This window comes from Parasteatoda tepidariorum, chromosome 3 (assembly GCF_043381705.1).
Source record: "Parasteatoda tepidariorum isolate YZ-2023 chromosome 3, CAS_Ptep_4.0, whole genome shotgun sequence".
In the NCBI taxonomy this organism is placed as follows: domain Eukaryota; kingdom Metazoa; phylum Arthropoda; class Arachnida; order Araneae; family Theridiidae; genus Parasteatoda; species Parasteatoda tepidariorum.
This window is the reverse complement of record NC_092206.1, coordinates 47,536,646-47,548,858: the sequence shown is the minus strand read 5'-3', so window position 1 is coordinate 47,548,858 and position 12,213 is coordinate 47,536,646. Positions and strand designations below refer to the sequence as shown.

The window sequence follows — 12,213 nt, the reverse complement described above, 5'->3', positions numbered from 1 at the left end:
AAACTACACTGCTGTCTATAAGATATTAATAAGTGTAGCTAAAGAAGTATACAAAAAAAAGTAGATTATTTTGAAGACTTTAAATTTGAAGAAATTTTTTGGACCGAAATGTCATGTTTCGTGAGAATCACCCTAAAGCAGTTAATGAAACACTACATATCTCACTAGATAGAAACAGTCATCACCATACAATAATTTTCATTGCTCAAAATAACCATAAGCGCACAATTTATAAGAGCAGTTATGAAAATACATACTGTACACTGATTATTGACGATTGACTACAGAAAGGCTCCAGTGTGTTAGCAGACAGTGCGTCTCCTGATGAAGTGTTGTTTTTGCTATATATCTTTAAAATTTCGTTTTGCTTGTTTTTAGTTAACTTTTTTTTAAAATTATTTACAAAAGACAAATTTGGTTGTAGCTGCTTTTAGCACTTAACCATTTTGACTTATTATTTTAAATTTTTCATCTGAAAATTGGTATAAATCAATTTCATATTTTGATTGAACACTTACTGCACATCACTCCAAATAACAATGATCGTCGTCATACAATTTTCATGTATCTATATGAACATATGGAAGAATTTACCCCGACCCGCCCTTATTTAGGGCATACGGGTAAATGTTTATTAAAACAAAAAAAATCCAGAAAACATTACAAACATAAAATACATAAAATACACATCAGACATGGCAACAGCTCATGAACATGGCGGGCGTAGAGCTGCTAAAATCATGTAAGGTGATAAACATTAAAACATCAATATATTAAAAGTGTCAATTAAAAGAATAATTTAAAAGAACAAATTAAAAGATAAACATGCAAAATTTACAAAGGAACAATATTGTAAAACATTTAAAAACAGTACTTTTAAAACCAATTAAATAGTACGAAAGTAAATAACAATAAAAATGGAGAAAGTGAAAGAAGAAGAGTTTATGAAAGACATAGTAAAAAAAAATGAACATATATCTATATCTATATGAACATATCTATATGAACATATATCTATATGAACATATATATGAACATATATATGTATGAAATTAATTTAACTCTTTGGTTTACTCTCCTTTCAAATCTTAAAAATTAACTTTGTTCAAAAACATTGTAACTGTTTAAATATATTTGAAGAGTTTTTTAAAGCTTATAATTCTTGTGTTTCAGTCACCACGTAAGGCCTTACAACATGGAAAAATACATGGTTATTACATAGGTTATAAGGTGGCAGACACAGATGATCAATATCAATACAAAAATGTTGAAGCTACGAATGGTCAAGAACTCAGTTATTTAACTAATCTCCGCAGACTTACTAAGTATAAAATAATTGTTCAAGCTTACAATAATATTGGCGCAGGACCTCGATCTGATGAACTCTCTGCGACTACACTAGAAGCAGGTAAAATATTGATGGTATTTTTCTCTTTCTTTCGCTTTTCATAAAGTTCTTTTTCAGATTTGATAAATCTGTTAACTCCTGATGAGCAGAAAGATAAAGAAATGAAATAAATATTTATTCATATTTTATTTTAACCGGCTCCTAATATTTTTTTTCTTTCGAGCTGTAGTATCCGTTAACCATTTATTGGGTAGTTCGTTCGATTTAAGTTTACAGATTTATGGAACGAAATTGGTTTCTAGTGGTAAATTCAGTGAGATTATTAATTCGAGCCAATTTTAAACTTTATGACCATTTTCTTTCGTTGAGATAGTTAAAATTTTCACAATTTTACCTACTGTAAATCTTTAGCTATAAACTTCCATTACTGTGCTTATAAATAATCAAATTTCTAGGTTCTATGTTTATAACAGCAAATTCATTCAAGAAGAAATGATCAAGTTAACAAATACATAAAACGCACAAAAGAGAAAAGCTTCATTGCTTTTCTTGACTCCAAGCAAACATTTTCTCGTAAACAAAACTCTTCATTGGTATTTTTTTCTCCAAAACTAACTGCAGATGGCTGCACGAATAATAGATGAAAACTCAAGCTATCAATCTACATTTTAAAATTATTGTAATTTGTGAGAAGTATACCTTCCATTGCTTTATAAAGGGTTAGTCCAGCTGACTGTCTAATATATGTTACATATAATATATTATCAGTCATGCAAGATCTCTACAATGTTCTTAAAATGGTTTTTAATGTTTTTTTAATTTATTTCGTCGTCATCGAAACGGAATCATTCAAAATCTTAGTAAATGAATTTTACGTCATCTTGAATCATAGCAAACGTTGATAATTGCTATGAAACAATGATAAAACAATCTCTGGCAGACGTTACAAAATCTTACTAACGTTAGTAGAAAGTTGTAAACAATATCCCTGCAAATGCTATCTCAGACATTGACCATCAAACCTTTGAAATTCTACAGCTAGTCTTAATAGAACAACACTATATACTCCCAATAATCTGAAGGTGGCACCCAATGACTGCTATCTTTTCCCTAACCCTTGGTCAGAAAGAGAATCAAGTCTTTTCCGAGATGAAAAATGAGGTTTAACACTTTCGCAAGGACATGGTAGGTAACTGTTATGACATAGACACAAAACCTGCCCCTGCCAGTAAAAAAATGCGTAATTTGATCTAGCCTTTGCATAAAAATTTATACAAATGCTCAACTTTTGAAATATTTTAAATATTACCTAAAATAAACTTGTTTTGATACATTTATTTTGAATAGGAGACTTTTTCCTTTTGTGACTTCACTCGCATTAAAGTATCCCAATTATAACTAAAAGTTAATTTGCAATATTTTATTGATTTAGCACTGTCACGTGATGAGTTATGATTATGTATTTGCATGAATCGTGCTATTATTATAAATAATTAATACGTTTTTTTTCCAATTATTTATAGTCAGTACATTCCGATAGAAAAGCGAGTTACGCGGATTTTTATTCTCATAATTTGTTCAGCACGTAATTGAATGCTATTTTAGAAATGAATCATTATTTCTTGCAAAGTATTTTGTCTTACTAATGTATTTTTTTTAGCTCCTCCAACATCTCCACTGCTTACTCTGCATTCTGTGACGTCATCATCACTCACAGTTGTATGGGACAGGCAACTAGATGATACTGGCATAAGAGGTAGAATTATTTAGAGTGAATTGAATAATTACTCAAATATTCTGCTTGCAAATTGAAAAGTATTCAAGAGAGAAAAAAAAACTTAAAATATATTATATAACATACCCCTACATTAAACACTCTATAACAAAAAAATCGACGCACCAAGAACGACGCGCAAAATCGACGCTCGATCAGGCTCGAATGATGCCGACTGTGGACGTATAGTCTTTAGCGACGAATCCCGCTTCCAACTGCGTCCTGACGATCATCGAAGACGTGTTTTGAGACGAACAGGGCAGAGGGGAGATCCTGCCTTCACTATTGCACGTCACACCGGCCCTCAACAAGGGATTATGGTCTGGGGGGCCATTTCCTTTGACAGCCGGACCCCTTTGGTCGTCATTAGAGGTACACTTACTACACAGCGGTACGTCGACGACATCCTAAGACCTGTTTTGCTACCGTTCCTTTTGCAGTGCCCTTGGCTGGTTTTTCAGCAGGACAATCTCAGACCACATACGGCACGTGTTGCTATGAACAGTCTGCAAGCCTGACAAACTCTTCGTTGGCCTGCCAGATCACCAGAACTCTCTCCCATCGAGCATGTCTAGGATATGATGGGAAGGCGATTGCATCTGGCACGGTATGTTGATGACCTCGTTCGACAATTGGATCGAATTTGGCAGGAAATACCGCAAGAGAGCATCCGGGAACTTTATCGGTCTATGCCACGCAGTTTGGCAGCTTGTATCCAGGCTAGAGGCGTGTCAACACTTTATTGAACTTGTTACTGTAACTTTGCAATAAATTATTCAATTGTTCTGAAATTTTAATCATTTACTATTCTGCACATTGTCTTCCTATCCACCAATTTTCGTTTCAATCGGACAACTCCTTCTTGGTGCGTCGATTTTTTTGTTATAGAGTGTAGATAACAGTAAGCAAATGAAACACAGATTCTAAAATTTTTTCTGTTAAAAAATTAAGTAATTACNGTGTTATTATATATATATATATATATATATATTACATGATAAGAAAAATTCATATTTGCTTACTCAGAGCACAATAAAGGAGGTCAAGTTTTTTTTATTTTTTATTTTTAAAGTTTCGGAATAATTACTGCAAATAATTTATTGTAATCAGAATAAAAAGGCATAAAATATTTTGAAACCGGTTAAAATGTTCCGTTTGCGGTTTTTACTTATAAGTAGTAAACAAATGATGGAAAAAAAGCATATTTTTTTAATTTTTTCTACTGAAGTTGGTGAAAACTTTTGAAATTAACACGCTTAGTGTTTATGCTTTTTTGACAGTTGGCATAACTTAATTAAATTAAATACACATCAATAATTTAACTTTTTATGCTTTGTTATTTAAAAAAAGAATTGTATCAATTTTTTTGTAATTTTCACTGTGTTCTTTACTGTGTGTGTTACTTCGCTTGTTTTCCTAGAGAAGATTTACCTAGAATTAGCCACGTGGAGGTGGCTACACGTCAATTTTCACCCGCAATTTACCCAAACAACTATCTAGTTTTTTTTCCGTGTGATATTTATAACTATTTGCAAAGATTTTCTATAGAAGAGGAGGTTTCTTTAATGCTTGCACAAAAAAATTTATTTTTCTCTTTCCTGTTGAATTCATTCAATTATAAGGTATTCATTCACAGAGTAAAACAAACTCCATTCAATTACGAAGCACTAGTGTTCCTAAGTTTAAGTGTTTACAGTCCAGTCACATTGGTCTGAAAGCGTTGACCACCACAAGTTTTCGGTGTAAGCTTGAAATTACCAAAAGGATCACAGAAAGCAAGTGGCAAGCACACTACAGTCAAGCGTATATAAAGGGTTTTGAAGGAATCGGAAAAATTTTAATCGTTGGCGTAATACAAAAATGGAGGGATTTATGTAGACTTTTCCGAAAGGAAGTAAGGGTGGAAGATTTTCCGAAGCGTAACGTTGTAAACTGTTCACGTGCTTCGTTGGTAAAAGTATATCGTGTATTACGAAATTGCATAGTTCAAAACCAGTGACGGGGCAAATGTGGTGCACCGTGGGCATAGATGAATTAGTTGAATGACCGCTGCGAAATAAAGCATTTGACCACTCAGGTGAGTCAAGGGGCTACCAACAGTATCTCCTCAATGAGGGTTCAACGAACGTTGCTTTGTGTGGGCCTCAACAGCAGACGCCTAGTTAATGGACTTATGTCGACGAAGGCTAGAAATTGCACCCTTCATCAGCCGAAATCAGCCGAAAGTATCTAAGTTGAAGGAAGGAGCCCTTATGTTACGGGGTATGTTTACGTCCATTCTCTGGGAGCACTCCCCATTGTAGGAGGCACGATGAATCAACACACGTAGGCATCTGCCTTATAGAACCATATCCCCTACACGTTGTTGTTTATTTTTCTGCAGGATGATGGCATCCACATTGGCATTTTGCAGACATTTTGCAGAGTCATACATATCCCAGTGTACGTGTTTGCTTCAAAAAAAGTCATCATACTTCTCAGACTTAAACACGGTAGAAAATCTTGGGGACCACTTCGATCGGTATGTTCACGCCATAGATCATCAACCACGTGATCTAGCGCAGCAGGCCAAGACACTGGTCTCAGCATGACTGAACATTCTAGTGAACACCTTCAAGACACTAATTAACTTTCTTCCTAAACATCTCGCAGAGGTTGTTATTCTAGTTTTTGTAACATTTGTGTATCTTTGACTGTGTAGCTTCTAGCGTATAAATTAAAACTTGATCTGAGTTAGTTATAATTAGGAACAATTGTTGTTCAGCATAATCTCACAATGTTTTCGTTATTATTTTAGAGTACATACTGCACTATAAAACAGAAGGAGGAGGAGATAAATGGAAAGAACAGAAACTGAGCACAGGTGGAAACCAATACACTTTAGAAGATCTCCGATGTGGCACAGGTTATAGGCTTTACATGACAGCAACTAATAGTCTCGGTAAAGGAGAGCCAGGTGATGTAATAACGGCAAGAACTAAAGGAGCAGGTACGTGTTTATGAGGATTTAGATGAAAAACTTCAGTTTTGACCAAATTATTATAGAGTATACAGAATACTATTTTTTAATTATCTGGAAAAATTAACCAATATCAGACCAAACCATAACAATTTCGAATGGACAGCAAACTGAAGTATGTTAAGAATTTAAAAAAAAAATTAAAGGTTTATCTATAGTTCGTTCACTAGGAGTTGGAACTTGACTCCGCCTTCATCACGTGCTATCCGACGATACTATTTCGCTATTTTTGGGAGAAGGATGTGAACAATCGTGAACACGGTTGCTATTTGGCTATCGTGTGACAGAAATGTTTATTTCGCACTAAGTATGTGCATTTTTAACATTAAATATTTCATAAATTTGGGAATAATAAGTGCCATTTTTATGATATTTCTCTCTTTTGAATGAATAGTTTGCTCTTTTTGAGACATTTTGCTGGAAAAACAGCAGTTTTTAAATTTTTAATATATTTAATTGAGCTACGAAACACATAACGGCAGATGATAAAGCGAAGTAAGTGAATTTAAAAGAATTCACCATGTGTTTAGCTCGCAATAAGGGTTCTCTCAGTTTCAAGCACGGAGATGTACCCCTCTTAAACCCACGCTAAAATGATTTCCAAGTCCAATGAGGTGGAACTAAATACCAACTCCTGGGGAACGAACTATAGTTTAGATTGCCAGAAGTTTAATATTTAAAATAAAATTTCGATTATTATTAAATTCGATTAGATTTCAATGCACAATTCTTTCAGGATAATAATGTTTGAAAGATAATGGCCATAATAAGAAAAATTCGAATTTTTTAAATGTTTATTTTCAACATCATTTCTACCTAAATCTTTCTAGTTTTCTGCTTTGCGTAAAATATTATGCCGATTAAGTAGATGCAAAATGTTCATAAAAAATATATAAATATTTCTATTTACTCATCTTTCCAATTTACTGATCTAGAACTGATATATACTCATACCAGAACCAAACTTTATTACCCTGAAATTCATTGCTTCTTTTTTTGAACTATTGTACTACAATCAACTTTCAAAATTTATCTGCAAAGTTGAAATACAATCAATATAAATTAGGAGATATTTAAAGAAAAAGCATAAAAATCAACATAAAAACGAATTTTGCAATATTTTCTTTAAATTTTATGTCTTTCAGATTTTTTATTATTTTGATAACTTTTATTGAATATTTAATATCTCTGTTAAAAACTTATAATAACAATTATTACATTTTATAAATTACTTTTTTTTAAATAAAGACAGTTGTTAAACATGTATATTATTTCATTTTTTCAGCTCCTGTATCACCTCAAAAAGACAATTTTATACGCGTCAACTCTACATTTGTGACTCTTCACTTTGGAGCATGGTCAAGTGGTGGTTGTCCTATTCTCTATTATTCTATTCATCTACGTGTTCAGGGTCAGTGGAAGTTAGTAGAAGATAAAGTTGATGCCGCACAACCAAACTTAGATGTTAGAGGTTTAACACCATCCAGAGAGTACACGATACGTGTATCAGCACACAGTGATGCTGGTACCACTGAAGCTGAATACAGATTTATGACGTTGAATATTACGACACCAGGTAACCGACCTAACAATTCAAAACATCCATTAATTTTGACAAGTTGTGTTTTTTAATTACAGTCAATTTAATGAGGTGTTAGGTATCAAATTAGTGAGATGATTTGAGAAAAGGGAACAATAAAAGTATTTTATTTTTTGGGCATTCGCAGTAGGGTGAATAATTTTGAACCTTCAGAAATAACTGACTCCCTTTAATTTTTTTGAAGTTTTGGCTGTCAAAAAATATATAATACTTCTGAATGGATTCTTCCTTCAAACTCCGATGATAACTTTTCGTTTATTTTTGTTTACAAATGTCAAATTGAAAATGTAAAATTATTTAAATTACAATGAAGTTTTGCCTCTGCTTGCTCCGATCACCAACTCATGTAATTACGTTTTAGTCAGCATTTTTTTTCGTAAACGTTAATATTTTTGACAAAAACACAGATAATTTTGTTTCAATTCGAATATTGTTTGTTTTATTTCATCCTACTTCCTGTGCCTTTTCTACATAGTTCTTCCTGTGCCTTTCTTTGTATTTGCAAGTTTCTAAGTCTCATAGATTTTGCAAAGCAAAAAAAAAGTTAAATTGAAATATGAAACAGTGATGTCTAAGTTGGTCCATACGATTTTTCAATATGAAGATCTCTTTAAGCCCAAACAAAATCGAATGAGTACATGAGTCTTAAAGTACAGAGAAAAGCATATTTTCTGTAATTATTTTTTCTATAGCGAAAGAAATATTTTATGAAAAAAATCAAACATATGAAAAAAACATTGTAGAGTTGTTTTCAAACTTTTCGTCAAAATAATATAATAATTGTAATATATTATATTTTTATATTTGTAGACATAAAGAGTTAGAGTATTTGTATAGAATAAAGAGTCACATATATATATATATATATANTGTAAATAGTTATACTTGGTGGCTAAAAAGATAGAGCTCTCGGCTCCCAATACGTGACTCGGATTCGATTCGAATCCCATCGGTAGCTGGTAGATACGAATTGCGCCTCCAGCTCGCACAGACCACAGTGATCATGCCTCATCCTCAGTCCTATATATATATATATACATATAGGATTTCAGAAATCGTATCTACCGACTTTAGAGAAAAGTAATTGGGGAAAATCACATTTTTATATCCTTGGAAAGTGTTTTCGAAAGCTCGATCTTTTAAAGTTTCATTAGGTTTGACTACTGATTTAATTAGAAATAACGCTGCAATAAAATAAAATAAAAATTTTTTTTTTTATTTTATATGTTTTTTTAATGTTATATATTTTAGTTTTAATTATATTTGAAATACGGAATGAAATTTTGAAACAAATAACGCCCATTAATGCAATAATATTTCTTATCAATATTATCATTGTGTAAACACGGATAGTTTTGCTCGGTTACATTTTTTTTTAATTATTAGGTCTACCGGAAAGTTCTGTCTGCGAAAGTGCACATCTCATTTTGCAGTGTAACAATAGGCTCTCTTACAACAAAAAAAAAGTGTTAGGGTATTTGCCCCTTAACTCAATGATAATGCTCTAAATTAATGAGACAGCATATAAGGTGTTAAAAAGCATGTTCATACATATTCAAATTTGCAATGAAAGTATCTGTCTGAACTAAGGGGTGCATCTAATATACATTTTCAGGTTCAAATGTCCAACCACTAAAACGTTAATAAGTGTAAAAGTATAATAATAATAAAAACTATACTAACTGTAACTATAATAGTAATAAAAATAATTAAATGTACTATAATAATAAAACTGAAATTTTAATTATAAAATTAAAACATTAATAATTTAAAAAATAAGACACTTATTACTAGTGGACTTCACCTCCTCATAGTCCCACTCATCATCATCCGTAATTTTCTTTCAGTCATCATTCTTTTTTTTTTAAAGTCAATATTTTTCAGAAAATAAATTGTTTATAAAATTCATATAAATATTATGAGTTAATATATTAATCACGACAAAAGGAATAATTAATTAAAAATAATCTGTGGTACCAAATAAAGTTTAAATTTACAAATACAGAACACATGACACATTATTTTAAAAAACAAACAATGAAGAGTAATTTTACTTGTTAAGTATTACCTAATGTCTTTATACAAACTCAAATTCGAAAGTTTTAATTTTTCCTTAATTCTTTAAGGTATGATGCATAATGTTTTCTGATTACTTCGCTGCGTAACATGATTTAGCTATACTGAGCTTTTTACATTTTTTTCAGATCCTGTCTTCAAGGGTTATCCGCCATTATACTCTCAAGACAGTTTACCAATGCCATTTTATAAAAACTTAACTGTTTTGTTGCCTGTTGTTATATCTGTTGTTGTACTCCTAATTGTTGTTATAACTGTTATTGTGTGCCTGAGGAAACAAGTGGATACAGGAAGCATAAGCGAAGGTAACATCATTTTGTAAATTTCATCTTTTTATAAATTTCAGTATATATTTACATAACTAAACGGAAATTTCGTTTACATTCTAAGTATATATATATGTAGTTGAAATGGTGATATTTGCACTTTAATTTTTGTAAATTCAAAATTAAAAAAAACTAGGATACAAATATCTACTTACATTTGCTGTAAAATACATTAGTTTTGCTTTATTTACCATTTCTAAAAACTATAATTAATAAAGCTTTTGTAATTTTCAATTAAGTTTTAAAAAGAAGATTAATACAAAACATAAAAATTTCTAATAAATTCCGAACATATTTTATCTGAGTTCTACTTAGATAGATTTTCATTCCATTATTCGTAAAATCTGTTTCCGTCTTATTACTATTTACTCTTGCTTATTTCGTACTGTTATATGATAAATTCTACTCTAATACGAGAAAAAAAAATTATAACTAACTCATTTTCCTATTTTTTCTTCAATTAGTTAAAAAAAGATCCTTGTTGAATGTCATAATGTCTTGTTCAGTGAAATAAATTTAAGAACAAGGAATGTAGTTAAAAATTAAAATATTTAAAATAAATCCTAATTAACTTCCCTAAATGTACCTTTGTCTTTATTAATGTTCGACATCTTTGAACAATTTACTTCTGAACATTATATAGAATTAAAATAAAACAAATAACCAAACGATTAAAGTGAACTTCATAAATTTAATTGAAAATAATAAACAAGGGCGACAAACTCATAAATTTAAGAGTAGTTAAGCTTTCTGCTGTTGTCGAAACCTTTACGGTGACCGTTGCCATTTTGCCGCACAATGAAAAAAAAAGATGTTGCATATTTATATATACTCACATTAGAGTGAAAACCTTTTAATTGTGTATTGTTCTGTGATGTGTGTTCTAAAAATAACGCTTTTAGAAATCGTTGTTGCCCCAATATCTACATATTTCCTCTGCATTTTTTTTATGTTTGAGTTCCGATAATACTGCAGAACTGTTTTCATTTAAATATTTTAATTGTAAAAGTTAGAATTTCAAATGCAGACGACTAGGCTTTGATATTTAATATTGTTTGCTTGATAATTAATTAGTATGTTATTAAGAAAAAGCACTGGTATTAAACTCAGAAGACCGATGTCTACAACTAATCGAGATGATAATATTAATTACTTGCATAAAAGAACTAGATATGAATAAAATTACCTTATTTGTATCGAGATTTAAATGGAAATGACAAAATTAATACCTTACCGAGTAAAGCACTGATGTTAAATTCGGAATAATCTAACCATGATCTAACTATTCTAGTAGCTTAAATTGTTTATTTATAATACAAAATTTGTTTTCAATAAAATTTGCTTATCTACGCTGAAATTACAAAAAATGAAAAATCGTCATCTGAGTAGATTACAGATTTTACATTTGGAAAACACCTCACAAAGTCGAGTCACTAAAATTAATTCCTTGTATAATATTTCATGTAAAGAATTTTTTTTAAAGAGTACAAGTTTATTTGATTTAAAGAAGAAAAACAGAATGATTTTTCAAATGTAGTGTACAAATAATAGTATTTAATGCTTATTAAAGGTATACTCTTTTGCATTTCGATATGCTTGATAAGTTTTATGCTATTATATTAAGTAAATTTTGTTTATAGCTGAGCTTTGGCTCATTCTTTCTCATTGGGTTCTTGCAAAAAGTTTAGGACACCTATGAGATGGCGACATCTACTGGCACTAAGTGACACCAAGTAAAATCCACAAATCCATGTCACCATTCAAAATTTTGTGCATAACAATTCATAATCAAAATAACTTTATTTCACACGAATTAATCAAATTATTAAAGTCAAAACATAGAGAAGAATCTAATATCATTGTAATTCCATGAAGTTATAAAATTAAATTTTCTACAGAACATAACTATCCGTTTCAATTTATTTTATGATGAAAACGTTACTTAAAAACAAATAATGAAAACTAATATAATTTATTTTAATTTATGCTTGTTTATGATGAGAAATTATTTAATAATATGTATTAATTGAAGTCTCAAAGTCTTAATGATATATATATATATATATATAG

General features: G+C 30.7%; 1 protein-coding gene across 2 annotated transcripts in view; it reads left to right on the top strand.

Moving 5' to 3' along the window:
- The window catches only part of LOC107439444 (cell adhesion molecule Dscam1), a 199,467-nt gene that overhangs the window by 152,737 nt on the left and 34,517 nt on the right, over nt 1–12,213 (top strand). For both annotated transcript variants that reach the window (XM_043043123.2, XM_043043124.2), the window contains exons 19-23: nt 1,174–1,408; nt 3,009–3,104; nt 5,920–6,111; nt 7,427–7,717; nt 9,946–10,122. In XM_043043123.2, coding sequence (XP_042899057.1) covers nt 1,174–1,408; nt 3,009–3,104; nt 5,920–6,111; nt 7,427–7,717; nt 9,946–10,122 — 991 coding nt within the window. The remainder of the gene's footprint in view (nt 1–1,173; nt 1,409–3,008; nt 3,105–5,919; nt 6,112–7,426; nt 7,718–9,945; nt 10,123–12,213) is intronic.